This window comes from Petromyzon marinus, chromosome 53 (genome assembly GCF_048934315.1).
Source record: "Petromyzon marinus isolate PM22_M1 ecotype Great Lakes invasive population chromosome 53, UKy_Petmar_22M1.pri1.0, whole genome shotgun sequence".
In the NCBI taxonomy this organism is placed as follows: Eukaryota; Metazoa; Chordata; class Hyperoartia; order Petromyzontiformes; family Petromyzontidae; genus Petromyzon; species Petromyzon marinus.
This window is the reverse complement of record NC_133719.1, coordinates 10,622,582-10,641,629: the sequence shown is the minus strand read 5'-3', so window position 1 is coordinate 10,641,629 and position 19,048 is coordinate 10,622,582. Positions and strand designations below refer to the sequence as shown.

The window sequence follows — 19,048 nt, the reverse complement described above, 5'->3', positions numbered from 1 at the left end:
GGAGGATGAAGAGGGGTAGGTGAGAGGGAGTCGTGGTGGAGGATGAAGAGGGGTAGGTGAGAGGGAGGCGTGGTGGAGGATGAAGAGGGGTAGGTGAGAGGGAGTCGTGGTGGAGGATGAAGAGGGGTAGGTGAGAGGGAGTCGTGGTGGAGGATGAAGAGGGGTAGGTGAGAGGGAGTCGTGGTGGAGGATGAAGAGGGGTAGGTGAGAGGGAGTCGTGGTGGAGGATGAAGAGGGGTAGGTGAGAGGGAGTCGTGGTGGAGGATGAAGAGGGGTAGGTGAGAGGGAGTCGTGGAGGAGGATGAAGAGGGGTAGGTGAGAGGGAGTCGTGGTGGAGGATGAAGAGGGGTAGGTGAGAGGGAGTCGTGGTGGAGGATGAAGAGGGATAGGTGAGCGGGAGGCGTGGTAGAGGAGGATGAAGAGGGGTAGGTGAGAGGGAGTCGTGGTGGAGGATTAAGAGGGGTAGGTGAGAGGGAGTCGTGGTGGAGGATGAAGAGGGGTAGGTGAGAGGGAGGCGTGGTGGAGGATGAAGAGGGGTAGGTGAGAGGGAGTCGTGGTGGAGGTGGAGGATGAAGTGGGGTAGGTGAGAGGGAGTCGTGGTGGAGGATGAAGAGGGGTAGGTGAGAGGGAGTCGTGGTGGAGGAGGAGGATGAAGAGGGGTAGGTGAGAGGGAGGCGTGGTGGAGGATGAAGAGGGGTAGGTGAGAGGGAGTCGTGGTGGAGGCTGAAGAGGGGTAGGTGAGAGGGAGTCGTGGTGGAGGATGAAGAGGGGTAGGTGAGAGGGAGTCGTGGTGGAGGAGGATGAAGAGGGGTAGGTGAGAGGAAGGCGTGGTGGAGGATGAAGAGGGGTAGGTGAGAGGGAGTCGTGGTGGAGGATGAAGTGGGGTAGATGAGAGGGAGGCGTGGTGGAGGAGGATGAAGAGGGGTAGGTGAGAGGGAGGCGTGGTGGAGGAGGAGGATTAAGAGGGGTAGGTGAGAGGGAGTCGTGGTGGAGGATGAAGAGGGGTAGGTGAGAGGGAGTCGTGATGGAGGATGAAGAGGGGTAGGTGAGAGGGAGTCGTGGTGGAGGATGAAGAGGGGTAGGTGAGCGGGAGGCGTGGTGGAGGATGAAGAGGGGTAGGTGAGAGGGAGTCGTGGTGGAGGATGAAGAGGGGTAGGTGAGAGGGAGGCGTGGTGGAGGAGGAGGAAGTGGGGTAGGTGAGAGGGAGGCGTGGTGGTGGAGGAGGATGAAGAGGGGTAGGTGAGAGGGAGTCGTGGTGGAGGAGGAGGATGAAGAGGGGTAGGTGAGAGGGAGTCGTGGTGGAGGAGGATGAAGAGGGGTAGGTGAGAGGGAGTCGTGGTGGAGGAGGAGGATGAAGAGGGGTAGGTGAGAGGGAGTCGTGGTGGAGGATGAAGAGGGGTAGGTGAGAGGGAGTCGTGGTGGAGGATGAAGAGGGGTAGGTGAGAGGGAGTCGTGGTGGAGGATGAAGAGGGGTAGGTGAGAGGGAGTCTTGGTGGAGGATGAAGAGGGGTAGGTGAGAGGGAGTCGTGGTGGAGGATGAAGAGGGGTAGGTGAGAGGGAGTCGTGGTGGTGGAGGATGAAGAGGGGTAGGTGAGAGGGAGGCGTGGTGGAGGATGAAGAGGGGTAGGTGAGAGCAGGAAAGGGAGAGAGCGATTTGCTGCAATTTATTTTTCACATCCTAAAATGTGACAAGAATTTCAAGCGGAGCGTGATGCACCGTGCGTCACGCGGGAATGTCACCGTGGGCGGTGAGAGCCCCGCGTCGCTCTCTCGCTCTCTCTCTCTTGCTTCCTTTGGCCTCTCGCTCTCTCCCGCACCATCGCTCTCTCTCTCTCTCACTCCCTCCCATTGCTCTTTCTAGCTCCATCGCTTTCTCTCGCTCCCTGCCATCTCTCTCCCGCTCTCTCTCTCTCTGTCTCTCGCTCTCTCCCGCTCCCACCGCTCTCTCGCTCTCCTTCTCTTTCGCTTTTTCATTCCTCCTCCTCCTCGTCAACCCGCTCCCGATGTCCAAATTATTTCACCGTCTCTCTATGGTACCCCGTTATGTACACGCACACACACACGCGCACACGCACGCGCACGCGCGCACACACGTGCACGCACACGCACGCGCGCACACACGCACACGCACGCGTGCATGCACGCACACACACGCACGCGCACGCGCGCGCACGTTGCGTTCATGTATTCCTCTTTCCGAAACGATCTTCTAACTGCGCGGAGTGGCCGGGCGCCACCCCCTTAATGAGCGAGTCAACCGGAATGCGCCCGATCCCGTCCCCTTCGACACGTCTCGCGCGCTCCGCGGGGCTTCGAGCCTGGATTCGTGCGTCGTGTGCAGCGATCGCCCGTCGCACTCCACAGAGACCGCCCCCCCCGCATCGCTTTTGACAGGCGGCCGGGGCGAGCGCTGTTAGCGAGAGTCCCGGCACCTATGAAGGCCTGCGCTGTGGCACCCGTAGGTGGTGGGCGGCCGCCTTTGTCTCCCCCAGTGGCGACGTTTACTGCAACACCGCAGCAGCTACTCATTTGAGGCCGAGTCGACCCAGCGGATGCCCAGAACCGGTTCAGATAATCGTCACCGGTGTCGGGAATCGAGCTCGGGTCCTCTCTGCCCGCCGCAGCGCAGTGCCGCTAACCGCTGCGCCACCGCTCCCGCAGCTTCGTCACGGGGAGTAGTTTGTTTTGTTTTGCGGGAATTTGAGATTTTTTAACCCCCCCACTCCTCCCCAGTTGTTTCATCCCCCGGCCTCGCTCGGGAGATGGAGCCGACCCGGCGACGTCTCTCCGGATCGCGGCTCGCCAACGTGGGGGGGGGGCTCCCCCCCTCCCGGCTGCCGATACACAACCGTAACCACGGGCAACCGTCTCCGAACTTGTGCGCTCCGCACCCCCCTCCCCCCCTTAGCAACGGAGGATAGAGTGGCAAACGCGCGATGCTTGAAGTGCACTCCTCCTCCTCGCCTAGAGTTTACCGTATTCACTGGACCACAAGGCGCACTTTGTGTGTTTTACCGTATTCTCTGGACTACAAGGCGCACTTTGCGAGCCTTACCGTATTCTCTGGACTACAAGGCGCACTTTGCGAGCCTTACCGTATTTTCTGGACTACAAGACGCACTTTGTGTGCCTTACCGTATTCTCTGGACTACAAGCCGCACTGTGTGTGTCTTACCGTATTTACTGAACTACAAGACGCAGTTTGTGTGCCTTACCGTATTATCTGGATCACAAGACACACTTTGTGTGCCTTACCGTATTCTCTGGACTTCAAGACGCACTTTGCGTGCCTTACCGTATTCTCTGGACCACAAGGCGCACTTTATGTGCCTTACCGTATTCACTGAACTACGAGACGCACTTTGCGTGCCTTACCGTATTCTCTGGACCACAAGGCGCACTTTATGTGTCTTATTGTATTCTCTGGACTACAAGACGCACTTGGTGAGACTTACCGTATTCTCTGGACTACAAGACGCACTTTGCGTGCCTTACCGTATTCTCTGGACTACAAGACGCACTTTGCGAGCCTTACCGTATTCTCTGGACTACAAGACGCACTTTGTGTGCTTTACCGTATTCTCTGGACTTCAAGACGCACTTTGTGAGCCTTACCGTATTTTCTGGACTACAAGACGCACTTTGCGTGCCTTACCGTATTCTCTGGACTACAAGACGCACTTTGCGTGCCTTACCGTATTCACTGGATTACAAGACGCACTTAGTGTGCCTTACCGTATTCTCTGGACTACAAGACGCACTTTATGAGCCTTACCGTATTCACTGAACTACAAGACGCACTTTGCGAGCCTTATCGTATTCTCTGGACTACAAGGCGCACTTTGTGTGCCTTACCGTATTCTCTGGACTACAAGACGCACTTTGCGAGCCTTACCGTATTCACTGGACTACAAGACGCACTTTGTGTGCCTTACCGTATTCACTGGACTGCAAGGCGCACTTTGTGTGCCTTACCGTATTCACTGGACTACAAGACGCACTCTGTGTGCCTTACCGTATTCACTGGACTACGAGACGCACTTGGTGAGCCGTACCCCCAACCCCTCCCGCTGGCCGAAGGGGCCCCCCCACCGCTCGACAGAGCTGCGTGGCGCTGCCTCTCCAGCGGGCCCCAGGCCCCCACCGCCGCCTCTCCAGCGGGCCCCAGGGCCCCACCGCCGCCTCTCCAGCGGGCCCCAGGGCCCCACCGCCGCCTCTCCAGCGGGCCCCAGGGCCGCCTCTCCAGCAGGCCCCAGGGCCCCACCGCCGCCTCTCCAGCGGGCCCCAGGGCCGCCTCTCCAGCGGGCCCCAGGGCCCCACCGCCGCCTCTCCAGCGGGCCCCAGGGCCCCACCGCCGCCTCTCGTACTCGCCACGCTGCGTCTCGGCCCTTGCCAAATGTCTCTTCTCGTTATTTTAGGTCGCAGAGCCCCTGCTCTTAGGCGGCGCATTTGGCCTACTCTTCCACCACTCTGGCCTCGCGTCTGGGAAGAGGTGGGCAGTGCCCACGCCTTACCCCACCACGCGCGGCCGCCAGCGTGCCACTCACCCTGCGTGCCGCACGAGCTTGGGGGTTGACGGAAGCCCAAGCGTCACTCTTGGGGCGGGCGGGCGGGCGGGCGGTTCATGCGGACTTGATTTCTTGCAACAGGTTTCCATTTGGTGTTTGGACATCTTAACACCTCCTGTTGTATTGCCAGAAAGGGTAACAACCCGTTCTTTGTTTTTTTTCATACTTTGATACCGGGAAAAAGGGCCCCATTTTTGCACGGCTTTTCCCGTGGATATACCTGCGCACCGCCATGGCACAGGAGATGAATGCCGATGGCTCAATGCGAATGCGCGGAGGGGTTCCGTGTTGCCCAGGCAGAGCGACGTTGATTCCCGCTCGCGGCCACCGACACAACGGTGACGATGACAATCTGAACCGGTCCCTTGGCCTCCTCCCCTTGGTCGACTCGGCCTCAAATGAGTACCCGGCACAAGGTGCAAACAGCAGCGCTTGGCGAGACAAAGGCGGCCGGGCGTGGTGCTGGCCACAGTGCCGGCCTTCTGAGGTGCTGCTGCTACTCGCTACTATCAGCGCTTGCCCCAACAGTCTGTCAAGACTACACGGGTTGTCTTTGTCCCACCACCACCACTCCCATCCATGAGCGTGCTTTGCTGTAGTTGCTTTGGTTCGGCGGACAGTTGAGCCGAAGACACAAAGCCATTGTGCCCGACGTTTCGGTTGAGAATGCCTCAGACGTCATCAGGACAATCTCCCGGAATTCGGAGGGTGGGGAGAAAAAAAAACCCCACCCCCATTGAGGAAGTCAGCGGATGGCTTCCCACGTGCGCCGCGTGGAGCCCGGCCCACGTTGAGGTTGCGTGGATGTCCGCGTTTGAACGCGGAGCTTTACGCCCGTGCCCTCGCTCAGCCGATCGCCGTAGCGCTCGTCGTAGTGTCAAGGTGTCGAGGGTTTATTTCGCGTCCCCAGGCGAGAACTCAAGAAGCCGAGGACAGAGCCTCGTTTGCGAGGGTGACCTGGCACCACGAAAGTCGCCGGGGACGGGTGGGTGGTTTGGCGGGCGACGGGAAAGCGCTGCCCTTTATTTAACGGCGGGATGGAAATGCCCGGGGCCCTGTCGAGACGCCGTCTGACCTCGGGGCCCCCCTGGGAGTGCCGGCAAGGCCTGGCCCGCACCCCGTGGCACAGCGATGTTGTTGTTTTTCGTTGAACGCGTCGCTTTGAAGCAAGCCAACCCGCCCGCCGGTGGGAGGTCTGGCCTCGGCCCCGTGACACGGGGGGCAAATCGCCTGACCGGTTTTCGTGCGGTGGGGAGTGGGGGGGTGGCTGCCGGGGTCAGCGTTAATCGCGTAAAATCGACGTCGCGTAAAATGACAAAGCGGTGTACGAGCGGCCGGGGTCGTAGCGGGTTGGGACGGTGCGGGGGGGGGTGTTGGGGGAAAGTGTTTAATGGCATGAGTGGTCGCCACTTACAAATGTGGATTCTTTTGCGACGGCGGAATAATTTTGCGGTTTCCTTACGCGTGCGTGGGTGCGTGTGTGGGTTGCGTGCGTATGTGGGTGCGTGCGTGCGTGGGTTGCGTGCGTGGGTGCGTGCGTGTGTGGGTGCGTGTGTGGATTGCGTGTGTGGGTGCGTGTGTGGGTGCGTGCGTGGGTGGGTGCGTGTGTGGGTGCGTGTGTGGATTGCGTGTGTGGGTGCGTGTGTGGGTGCGTGCGTGGGTGGGTGCGTGTGTGGGTGCGTGCGTACTTGTGGGGAGCGGTTGCGTAGCGGTTAGCGCGCTGCGCCATGAACCCGGCAACCAGAGTTGGATTACCGCTCATAGCTACCACTCACCTGCACACGTGACTCCTCACCTCCACATCGCACCACTCACCTGCACACGTGACTCCTCACCTCCACATCTCACCACTCACCTGCACACGTGACTCCTCACCTCCACATCTCACCACTCACCTGCACACGTGACTCCTCACCTCCACATCTCACCACTCACCTGCACACGTGACTCCTCACCTCCACATCTCACCACTCACCTGCGCACGTGACTCCTCACCTCTTCATCTCACCACTCACCTGCACACGTGACTCCTCACCTCCACATCTCACCACTCACCTGCACACGTGACTCCTCACCTCCACATCTCACCACTCACCTGCACACGTGACTCCTCACCTCCACATCTCACCACTCACCTGCTCCAACACCGGTGACGATTATCTGAACGGATCCTGGGCCTCTCCCAGGTAGATTCATCCTAAAATGAGTTCCTGGTGCCGTGCGTAAACATGGCCACTGGGGAGACAAAGGCGGTCGGGCGTGTTGTTGGCCACCCACCCCCTCGTTTGCCGTGCTGGCCTTCATAGGTGCTACTTGCTCAAAGCACTTGCCCCAACAGTCTGTTGAGGCTGCACGGGGGATCTTTGTGTTATCGGCCGCTCTTTTGTTTGCGTCTTAAAATCCCGATGGAGAGTCAAGCCATTCCGTATTTTGAGTGGAGCCGGGACGAGTAGTGGAGTAACTCTATTAATCGATTGAGTCGATCAATCGACGATACATTTGAATCAACTACTTTTCTTGTTGTCAATTACTCGGTTCCATTTAAATATGGGGGCCACCCCCGCCACATCCTGTTGCCTCCCGAAAGCTGGATACCTCCATACGAGCCACGCCCATGCCATCACCAAGCCACGCTCATTACTTCCCGTCCAGCGGCACACATAGCAATGGAGGCAATACTTTATTTATATTTTTTCAACGTTGCCCGATCCGTTAGAGTAACCGCGCTGATTAGAATCGGGAGAGTGATCGACGAGCTCGCGTCATTGACATCATTCATCCGTCGCACACGGCCAGCGAAGGGCGGCTATGCGCCAAACGTTTCACATCCCAGCGCAACCAACAGCAAAATGAGGAGCCATCTTCGCAAGCGGCCCCCCGGTGGCTCCGGTCGACGGCGGAGACGCCAGAGCCTTCACCGTTGAGGGCCTGGGTTCGAATCCGAGTCTAAGCCGCCCCCACCCCCGGCATCGATTGAGCCGCGTAGCGAGCTGATGATCTCGTCCGGGCCACCAACGATTGCACAACAACAATGAGGAAAAACCCCCGACCGTGATCCACAGCCGAAGGTTGTGAGCGAGCGATGCGACTGCCACAAAGTGGCTCGCAGATGGAGGTTTCTTCGAATGATGTTAGATTTTTATGATAAAACAAACCGGAACATTTCTGGACTACCCAGGGGAAACCTACAGCGCCACGGTGGCGAGATGCTCACTATTTTTTTCAGAAGCGACCTTGCCACAAATGATAACTCCACGAAGTGGCTTATCACGTGGAAAGTTATAGCAGCCAAATAGTCTGAACGCCTGACGTTGATTCTCAATGTGGAGGGGAAAACCGGAGGACCCAGATAAAAATTCACGCAACCACGGGGAGAGACACGCAAACTCCAAATATTCAGGCGTCAGGGTTGGGATCGAACCCACGACCTCCTGTGTACCAGGCGAGGTAGTTAACATCTCACCACCGTGGAGAGATGCGCTGCTTCTGCGGCCGTCTGGAATGATCTTCCTTTCGATATTAGGAAGCCGCTGGAGCTATGCGTTTTTAAATAATCGTCGAGATTGAAAACTAATTTATTCTACAACTTATTTTTGTGTTTAGTTTGTTGTCCTTTCCCCCGTACCTCTGATTAGCACGGTTGGCTACGTACAGTGCGAAATAAATTCAACACACATAAACTTCATACAAGACGATACTTTTATCCACAGGTCACCCCCTCTTTTTGTCTCGTTCTTCTTCTTCTTCTTCCCGTGACACGTCCCAGTTTTTAGTTTAACATCTCAAGAGGAGACAGCCCCTGACCGAAGCACGCAGCTGAGGATGGCAGCCCCCTCGCGTCTTTGAGAATCCGCACACGTGGGATTTGTGGGCCCCCCCTAATTTATTCCACCCCAACCCCCCCCCCCCCCATCAAAGACGGCGCCTCTTTAATTAGGGCTGCCCTTCCGCCAGCGGGCCGACCGGGCTGCGGGGGGGGGGGGGTAGAGGGAGGGGGGGTGGGGGGGGTGCTCCCTACGATCGCACTCCGCTACCCCCGCCCCCCGTGAGGACGCCGTTAATAATTCAGCCCGTGAGGCGGATTTAGTCTCCAAACTTACGAGCGTGGCCTTATGATTGCAAAACAAACACTAAACATAAACCAGCGAAGGTCAAAGACGATGTCCTGCTCAAGTGAGCGTTGAGGCGTCGGAGGTCCGCTCCCAGCAGCCCGAGACGGTGGTGGGAAGTCCGATTTGCTAGGATTTCTATTCTTAAGCAATTTTTATTTCACCAGGTAAGGCCCCACTGAGCTATGTAGCGCTTCTTTTTTTTAGAAACGACCTGGCCATCACAAATGATAGCCCGACGAAGCAGTGGCTTAGCATCATCGTCACGTGGATATTTAAAGCAGGCACTTTTAGAGTCAACGCGCGATGTTGACTCTAAATGTGGAGGGACCCGGAGAAAAATCCACGCGACCACGGGCCAGAGTACGATCCAAACGTGCAGCAGGCATCGTCAGGGTCGGGATCGAACACACGAACTCCTGCATACCAGGCGAGGGAGTTAACATCTCCTAGCCAGTGCCTCTGGGTACCGCTGATCCACGTGCCTTCTCCTCCGGACGAACAGCCAGCGAGTGATGCTGACAGGGGGCGATCCGTCTGTCTTTGTGTGGTGCCGTCTCCTCCTCCTCCCCACTACCTCCCCCACCCTCCCCACCCTCCCCACTACCTCCCTCCCTGCCCCACCCTGCCCTCCCCACCCTGCCCTCCCCACCCTGCCCTCCCCACTACCCACCCCGCGAGGAGGAGCAGATGGAGGAGGTGGTGAGGAAGATGCAGGATGAGACGAGCGGAGTTCCCATCCGCACAGTCAAGAGCTTCCTCTCCAAGATCCCCAGCGTCGTCACCGGTAGACGCTGACGCCCTCCTCCCCCTCCTCCTCCCTCCCCTCGTTGCTTCGTCATTGTCGCCATCGTCGTCATCGCCATCGTCGTCATCATCATCGTCGTCGTCATCTCCATCGTCGTCATCATCATCGTCGTCATCATCATCGTCGTTGTCATCACCATCGTCATCACCATCGTCGTCGTCGTCATCTCCATCGTCGTCATCACCATCGTCGTCATCGTCGTCGTCATCACCATCGTCATCACCATCGTCGTCATCTCCATCGTCGTCATCACCATCGTTGTCATCACCATCGTCGTCGTCATCACCATCGTCATCACCATCGTCATCGTTGTCATCGTCATCACCATCGTCGTCATCTCCATCGTCGTCATCACCATCGTTGTCATCACCATCGTCGTCGTCATCACCATCGTCATCACCATCGTCATCGTTGTCATCGTCATCACCATCGTCATCGTCGTCATCGCCATCGTCGTCATCATCATCGTCGTTGTCATCACTATCGTCGTCATCACCATCGTCATCGTTGTCATCGTCATCACCATCGTCGTCATCACCATCGTCATCGTTGTCATCGCCATCGTCATCATCATCGTCGTCATCACCATCGTCGTCATCGTCATCACCATCGTCGTCGTCATCACCATCGTCGTCATCACCATCACCGTCATCACCATCGTCATCATCGTCATCGTCATCACCATCGTCGTCGTCATCACCATCGTCGTCATCACCAGCGTCTATAATGTCTTACCCACGTGATGACGAGCTCCACTTCGTTGAGCTATTATCATTTGTGGGGAGGCCGATTGTGAAAAATAAGTTAGTAGCTCAATGGGCTTTACCTGGTAAAACAAACATAGTTTAGTTTCATTTGTTTACCTTTCGCATACTTTGCACTCCTATCGTGTTTTGTACTGATAGCTCATCGGATTCCTCCAGTATAAACACATGATTATAAACAATGCCATGGTCATTATTATCGTTATTGTATCATCACAATCATCACTGTCATAATTATTGGTCAAATCATCATCACTATTGACGTGACATCATCAGTATTGACGTGACATCACTATTGACGTGACATCACTATTGACGTGACATCATCACTATTGACATGACATCATCACGGGAATTATTATTAATGGAGCCACTGTCACTCGGCAGGGTTGAGCCGCTCCCGACACAAATGTCAATAAGTGATCAATACCTCGTCTACCTCCCCCTACCCCCTCACCTCCCCTGCCCCTCACCAGGTGCGGACATCGTGCAGTGGCTCATGAGAAACCTCACCATTGACGACCCAGGTGAGGGCTCCTCACCTCTTCATCTCACCACTCACCTGCACACGTGACTCCTCACCTCTTCATCTCACCACTCACCTGCACCAACACCAGGTGACGATTATCTGAACCGGTCCTGGGCCTCCCCCTAGGTCGACTCAGCCTCAAATGAGTACCTGATGCGGTGTGTAGTAAACATCGCACCTGGGGAGACAAAGGCGGCCGTGGCGTGGTGCTGGCAACCCACCCCCTCGTGTGCCACAGCGCCGGCCTTCGTCGGTGCTATTTCCCCACAACTCCCATCAGCACAGTTGGCTACGTACAGTGCGAACGAAGTTCAAAACGACGATGAAAAATAAGAATGTGTTTTACCCCCTCTTTTCTGGCAATGAAACACCAACTAGAAAACACCAAATATAAGCCTTTTTGCGAGGCATGAAGTCTGCATTAGGCGCGTGTACTTGTGGCGAACATGCAAACAAACACGTGGCTCTGATAATATTCGATGCATCGTCTCTGAAACTGAGTGGTCTACGCCACCAGAGACGGCAGGCAGCCTTCTTCAGTCTGGCCTCGTCTCACCACCAGTGCCACACCAGAGAACGACGCAAATCAGGCGAACAGTGCCAAGACAATGCTGGTATCAGTGCACCAAGGTGCCGTCACAAAATGACGTCACGCACCTAGGGGGGTGAGGGGGGGGGGTCAGACATTTGTGACGATTTGTGACGAGGGGGGGTTTGAGAAATGTGACGTCACATCAATATGCGCAACTTTAAATAAATATAGACTACACGTTCCACTTCATTAAATAGACTTTTTAATAAATGTTTTCTCCTACAACATCAGAGTGCAGCGCCACATTAAATACGCACTACAATGACAATAGTTTAAAGCAATTTGAAGCATGTTTTTTTTGGGGGGGGGAGAGCTTTGTGACGTCATATTTGAGGGGGGGGGTGTCTGACTTTTTGTGACGCCGTGTGACGAGGGGGGGGGGGTCAAAAACCGTCCAAAATCGCGTGACGTCATTTATGGACGGCCCCTCATAGCACGGGTCAAATCAGTTACATCTAAGAGAAACCTTTTTTTTTAAACCAGTGTCCAAAAACGATGAAAAATTCTAATAATTCTAGGTTTCTGCCATTTCTGGCAATAAGACAAGTTCGTCATACAACAGCACTTGCCCCAGCGGTTTGCTGAAGGCTATACGGTGGCTGTCTGGGGGCCGTGCTGGGGGTTGATGGACACTTTTGTCTTCGTGCACAGCGGAAGCGCTGCACCTGGGCACGCTCGTGTCTGCTCACGGATATTTCTTCCCCATCTCGGACCACGTGCTCACCCTGAAAGACGACAACACCTTCTACCGGTTCCAGGTGAGCGTCGCCGGGCGTGCGGGGAGGGGGCTTTGCTGGTGGTGTGATTTGCTTGGCAGGTGTGACTGCTGAATCAGAATATATATTTTTTTAGAAAATAGACTGGAGGAATCCGAGGAGCTGTGAAGCACTTCTTTTTCACCGGCGCGCAATCGATTCGCAGATGCCCGGTTATATACAGGCGCGTGACTGACTGTGCAGGTGCGTGACTGGCTGTGCAGGCGCGTGACTGACTGTGCAGGCGCGTGACTGGCTGTGCAGGCGCGTGACTGACTGTGCAGGCGCGTGACTGTGCAGGCACGTGACTGACTGTGCAGGCGCGTGACTGACTGTGCAGGCGCGTGACTGACTGTGCAGGCGCGTGACTGCAGGCACGTGACTGACTGTGCAGGCACGTGACTGACTGTGCAGGCGCGTGAGTGTGCAGGCACGTGACTGTGCAGGCACGTGACTGTGCAGGAGCGACTTGGCAGGTGGGGAGGGGGCGTCCGGGCTCGCTGCCCTAGCGTGGCGAGGCCAGCAGTGGTATTAAGGGGCAGGGGAAGACAATGGAAGAAGGGGGGAGTGGGGGGGGTGGAGGTTCTCGCCCTTTGAGCTGCCGTGCCTCAACAACGCAGGGAGACGTTTCTCTCTCTATCCGTTCGGGATGCGTGGCGCTGTGCTGCCCCCTAGTGCTGTTGGCATCGACAACAGGGGGTAACGTGACAGGAATCTCGGAAGCTGTTCTGTAATATCCCCTTCCACGGCCCATTCTTCATCAAGGGGAGGTGGGGGGGGGGCTATGCAGCGCTCTGCAAGGTTTACCAAACAGTGCTCCTCTCGTGACGAGCGGTGCCGACGGCGCAGTTAGCCCGGCCGGCGGTGGCGGCCGCCTCTAACCCGGCGCTGTAGAGGCAGCGGCAGGGGCGGCGGTGAGGGTTTGTGGATCACCGCGCAGATGGCGCGAAACTCCCTTCTACCCGTGAGCGTCGAGCAAGTGGACTCGTCTCTCCATCTGTTCCTTCCGTACGGGGATCGAGCGTTGCCCCCCCCCCACCCCTCGCACACGTGGATTTTCTCCGGGTGCTCCGGTTTCCTCCCAAGCGTGTAATAAATACGATGTATGATTCTCTCACTTAGTCTAAGGGTCTCTATGCGAAGCCATGGGTCGCTACATATGTCTATGGGTCTTTCTGACTCTATGGGTCTCTGTGTGCTTCTATGTTGTATGGGTCTCCGTATGAGTCTATGTGTCTCGGCATAAGTCTTTGTGTCTCTGTGCGAACAGAATGACGTCCGTGTACATCGTCAGTTTTTCTTCCGGTTCCATTGCGATGACGTTTCACAGATGTCATTGTACGTCATCGGAACGGAATCGGAAGAAAAAATTAAATAAAGTAACTCTATCGGTACGGAGGTTCACACAAGGCCACGCGGGAGGGCGCGTTGCACAGTTTTGGCTATCGCAGAGTGGCGGCGGTCGTGTCGCTACGGTTCTCTGCGGCGAGTAACAACGATTTTAAAAAACAGCCCTGCTACTACTACTACGCCTCTCTCTAAATAAAATGAATGCTGAACCCGCTTGCACGATTCAGCGGTGAACGGGACCCACCCCACCCCACCCTGCCAACTTGCAGACGTCTCGGAACGGGGAAAGGCTTAACCTCGGCACGCCCATTGCAAACCTGTCAACCCCTTATCAGTGCCCCCCTACCTTATTACAGACCAACTCAGACCTTATTGGTCACCCCGTGCCCTTATAAATCTCAACGTTCATCCTACAAAGTCCCATCACAAGGGAGAAACGCAAACAAATGGGCATTTTGTTGTGTGCCCGTATTGAAACGGCTGTACGCTGTACGGACCTCAAAACTCAATTTCCCTGCACAAGGATCCGTGGTGAAGCGTGCGGGTTCCACACGGTGTGCGGTTGCCTAAGCGACGCCGCTCTGTGTAAACCCTCGACGTTGTTTCTCTCCGCTGCCCCCCCCCCCCCTTAGACGCCCTACTTCTGGCCCTCCAACTGTTGGGAGCCGGAGAACATCGACTACGGTGAGAGCGGATATCCGCGACGGGAATAGCCTCGTACACCGTCGGATTTCTCCCGGGATCCACTCTCGTGCCGATCCATGTCTGTTGGGTGTGTCCCACTTCTGGCCCGGGGTCACGGCGGGGGGCGGACCGGGATCCGGCTCCGGTGGCCGGGGTTGACCGACGATTCGACGAGTTCAGTTCGTTTCCAGTGCAGAGACCCCCTCGGGTCACCGCGGCGGTAGACTTGCGTCAGCCGAAGAGTGCCGCAGTAGACAGAGTCGGGATCGGAACGTTTGTTTAGACCGGAGGAATCCGATGAGCTGTAAAGCTCTTTTTAAACAGATGCCCAGTCGGGGCGGGTCAGAACATTACAACGACAGGTGTGAGATCGAGAGGTGAGTTTACAGGTGGGATGAAGAGGCGAGGATTCAGGTGTGCAAGGTGAGTGGTGAGATGCAGAGAGGTGAGGAGACGGGTGAGTGGTGAGATGAAGAGGTGAGGAGACGGGTGAGTGGTGAGATGAAGAGGTGAGGAGTCACGTGTGCAGGTGAGTGGTGAGATGTAGAGGTGAGGAACCCTCACCTGGGTCGTCAATGGTGAGGTTTCTCATGAGCCACTGCACGATGTCCGCACCTGGTTAGGGGCAGGGGAGGTGAGGGGGGGGTGAGGGGGTAGGGGGAGGTAGACGAGGTATTGATCACTTATTGACATTTGTGTCGGGAGCGACTCAACCCTGCCGAGTGACAGTGGCTCCATTAATAATCATTCCCGTGATGATGTCACATCAATAGTGATGATGTCACGTCAATAGAGATGATGTCACGTCAATAGTGATGATGTCACGTCAATAGTGATGATGTCACAGCAATAGAGATAATGATGAGGCCGATAATGATGATGATTGTGATGACAATGACTACGATAATGATGTCAATGATATTGTTCAGAAGCAGAATATTTATATATACATTGGAGGAATGCGATGAGCTATGAAGTTATTTTTCACAAGCGTCAGAACGTCACTACAACAAACAATACGAAAACACGGCAGGAGTGCAAAGTATAGGAAAGGAAAGCAAATCACGAAAACAATATACAAATAAAACTAAACATTTATCTTACCAAATGATAGTTCAACGAAGTGGCTTTTCGTTGTGTCACGAAGTGCATAAACCTTCACCACTAGAACTCCTGTCAACCTCACAGCAGCGGCGGCGGCTTCTGGCTCAGCCACCCAACAAAGACGGTCACCGCATCACGTGGCCATTTTCATCTGCGCTTCTATGGCTGTCTGGAACGCTCTTCCGATATTAGGAAGCCATCGGAGCGATGCATTTGCTAATCTGAATCGAAAACTAATTTCTTTAGAACTGCTTTTTGTGTTTAGTTTGTTTTCCTTCTCCCGCACCTCCGATTAGCGCGGCTGGCTACGTACGGTGTGAAAGAAGTTCAACATACATACGTACATGCGATGAAACTAAAACTAAACTTTTTTTGTTATATTCTATGGTTATTTCGGTAAAGTCACGTAGATAAAAAAAAAAACAATGACAAAAAAAATAATAAAAACAAAGTGAATGAAAATATCACGACGTTTCGATCGCAACACAAGCGGTCGTCATCAGGAACAGGGAGGTTAGCATCTGAGGGCAAACTGTTTATAAAGGTTTAGAGATAGGGGGCGGGGCAGCTAATGTTAATGTAGGAGAAAGCTTCGACACCGGCAGTAGATCTACACCAATCAGAGAGCTGTTTATAAAGGTTTAGAGATGGGGGCGGGGCAGCTAATGTTAATGTCGGAGAAAGCTTCGACACCGGTAGTAGGTTTACACCAATCAGAGAGCTGTTTATAAAGGTTTAGAGGTGGGCGGGGAAGCTAATGTTAATGTCCGAGAAAGCTTCGACACCGACAGTAGGTCTACACCAATCAGAGAGCTGCTTATAAAGGTTTAGAGATGGGCGGGGCAGCTAATGTTAATGTAGGAGAGGTCTCCGACACCGGCAGTAGGTCTACACCAATCAGAGAGCTGCTTATAAAGGTTTAGAGATGGGCGGGGCAGCTAATGTTAATGTTGGAGAGGTCTCTGACACCGGCAGTAGGTCTACACCAATCAAAGCCTTGCACCTCGCTCCACACACCCACACTGCTGATGGTGGAAGTGGACAAGAAAACACAAATCAAGTCATGACCCAAAGTGGTTGATGACATCTTTCCAATGATTGCTGAGTCGATAACCTTTCTCTCGGATGAAATTGTCTCTGTGTCTGTATATATGGATGGCTTCATGAACTAATCTTTGATGATAGCCAGTAGGCTTGCAAAGTACCATCGTCTTAAAGAAATACATTTCGTGTGAGCCCACCGCATTAAAATAATGATCAGCCATGGCAGAAGTATTGGTCCTGCCGTGTTTCAAATCTGCCTTAAGCTCACGGACACGGTCCGAGACATGTTGCTACGTTTCCCAAATGTATCTGCTGCCGCAGATACAGCTTAGTTTGTAGACGCCGGGATATTGCATGTCAGGAATCTTGTCTTTCACAGACGGGATCAGATCACGAATGTTATGTACTGCGTTAAATCTGACCTGGATCTTGTGTTTGTTCATGATTTTGGAAATCTTTTTGGTTACTCCTGCTATGTATGGCAGGGTGATGGTAAGGCCCCACTGAGCTTATATAATGACTTAAAGCTTTCGAGACTGCAGGAATCCATATTCTTGCATCTTTTGGTAAAGTCACATAGATATGTTTATTATTTTCTTTGAACCTATCTACGTGACTTTATCGAAAGACCCAAGAATATTAGCTTATACAGCTCTTTTTTTAGAAGCGACCTGGCTATCACAAACGATGGCTCAGCGAAAGCGGCTGAGTTTAAAGCCACGCATCTCGAGGCTGCCAAGCAACCCGGCTTGGCCAGGGCAGGTGACGTTGAACGACACGCGCAGGCGAATTATAAATCGCGTGGAACGCAACGAGCGTTCTTCAGGGACGTGATTCATCAGGGAGAAGCTCTGAAATGTCGGACTCCCGTGTCCCGAACAGCCACCCATCGGAGAAGGAGGTTAAACTTTGTCCTTTCGTCACCTGCAGCCGTGTACCTGTGCAAGAGGGCGATGCAGAACAAGGCTCGTCTGGAGCTGGCCGACTACGAAGCCGTAAGTGCTGGGCTCACGGTCGCCTGCTACTGCTGCTGGCCAGGCCGTTGCACGTGGCTGACTTGTAGCGCTGTGGAGCCAGCGAGGGTTGGCAGATCGCTCACTCACTCGCTTGCTGACTCACTCGCTCGCTCACTCACTGACTCACGCCCTCACTCACTCGCTCACTGACTCACGCCCTCACTCACTCGCTCGCTGACTCACTCGCTGACTCACGCGCTCACTCACTCGCTCGCTGACTCACGCCCTCACTCACTCGCTCACTCACTCGCTCGCTGACTCACGCCCTCACTCACTCGCTCGCTGACTCACTCGCTGACTCACGCCCTCACTCACTCGCTCGCTCACTCGCTCGCTGACTCACGCCCTCACTCACTCACTCACTGACTCACGCGCTCACTCACTCGCTCACTCACTCGCTCGTTGACTCACGCGCTCACTCACTCGCTCGCTGACTCACGCGCTCACTCACTCACTCACTGACTCATGCCCTCACTCACACGCTCACTCACTCGCTTACTGACTCATGCCCTCACTCACTCACTGACTCACGCACTCACTCACTCGCTCACTCACGCGCTCACTCACTCGCTCACTGATTCACACACTCACTCACTCGCTCACTGATTCACTCACTCACTCGCTCACTGACTCACGCGCTTACTCACTCGCCCACTGACTAATGCGCTCACTCGCTCACTGACTCTCGCGCTCACTCACTCGCTCGCTGACTCACTCGCTCACTCGCTCTCCCACTGATTCACGCGCTCACTCACTCGCTCCCTGACTCACGCACTCACTCGCTCACTGACTCATGCTCTCACTGACTCGCTCACTGACTCACGCGCTCACTCACTCGCCCACTGACTCATGCGCTCACTCACACGCTCACTCGCTTGCTCACTCTCTCGTTAGCTCACACACTCACTCACTCACTCCTCACTCACGCGCGAAGCTCCATTCTTACCCGTGGGCGTCTCGTTCAACATCGCCTGGATTGTGACCGGGGTATGGTGGCAGTACAGCAAGTGGGTTCGTCATCATCGTTGCCTAATTATTCTGGCTTGTTGTTAATTTCGGCACTTGTGTGTGCATGCGTGCATCTGCGTGCGTCTATGTGTGTGGGTCTGCGTGCATGTGTGTGTGTCTGTGCCTTTGTCTCTGTGCGCTGCAGGAGAGTTTGGCGCGACTGCAGAGAGCCTTCGCTCGCAAGTGGGAGTTCATATTCATGCAGGCCGAAGCACAGGCCAAGTGAGCACACACAAAGACCCCCCACCCCGTGTGGCCCTAACCGACTGTCGGGGCAATTTCTGTTAGTGAGTAGGATCGATGAAGGCTCCCTCTAGCCGGATGTATGTTGAGCTTCTTTTGTACCGTACGTAGCCAAAGCGTGCTGACCGGAGGTGCGGTGGAAGGACAACAAACTTAAACACAAAAACAGTTCGGTTTGCGAGATTTCGCGTTCACGCCCGTGGGGGCGACGGGAGTTGGGGTTTGTTTAGCCATACTTCACCCCGCTGGTCCGTGCGAGTTGGTGAAGGGGGGAGGAGGGAGAATCGCTCCCTCACCGCCAGCTGACCGCTGCACCACCGCTCCCTCACCACCAGCTGACCGCTGCACCACCGCTCCCTCACCACCAGCTGACCGCTGCACCACCGCTCCCTCACTGCCAGCTGACCGCTGCACCACCGCTCCCTCACCGCCAGCTGACCGCTGCACAACCGCTCCCCACCACCAGCTGACCGT

General features: G+C 55.2%; 1 protein-coding gene across 6 annotated transcripts in view; it reads left to right on the top strand.

The window, feature by feature from the left end:
• The window catches only part of LOC116954025 (regulator of G-protein signaling 7-like), a 62,852-nt gene that overhangs the window by 27,804 nt on the left and 16,000 nt on the right, over window positions 1-19,048 (top strand). For 2 of the 6 annotated variants that reach the window (XM_032974417.2, XM_032974418.2), the window contains 6 exons: window positions 9,368-9,464; window positions 10,726-10,776; window positions 12,022-12,128; window positions 14,108-14,159; window positions 17,238-17,302; window positions 18,477-18,553. In XM_032974417.2, the coding sequence (XP_032830308.1) occupies window positions 9,368-9,464; window positions 10,726-10,776; window positions 12,022-12,128; window positions 14,108-14,159; window positions 17,238-17,302; window positions 18,477-18,553 (449 nt within the window). Of the gene's footprint in view, window positions 1-1,677; window positions 2,034-9,358; window positions 9,465-10,725; window positions 10,777-12,021; window positions 12,129-14,107; window positions 14,160-17,237; window positions 17,303-18,476; window positions 18,554-19,048 lie in introns of those variants that run through there. The other 4 variants (XM_076052014.1, XM_076052015.1, XM_032974416.2 and 1 more) reach the window with 3 other exon arrangements.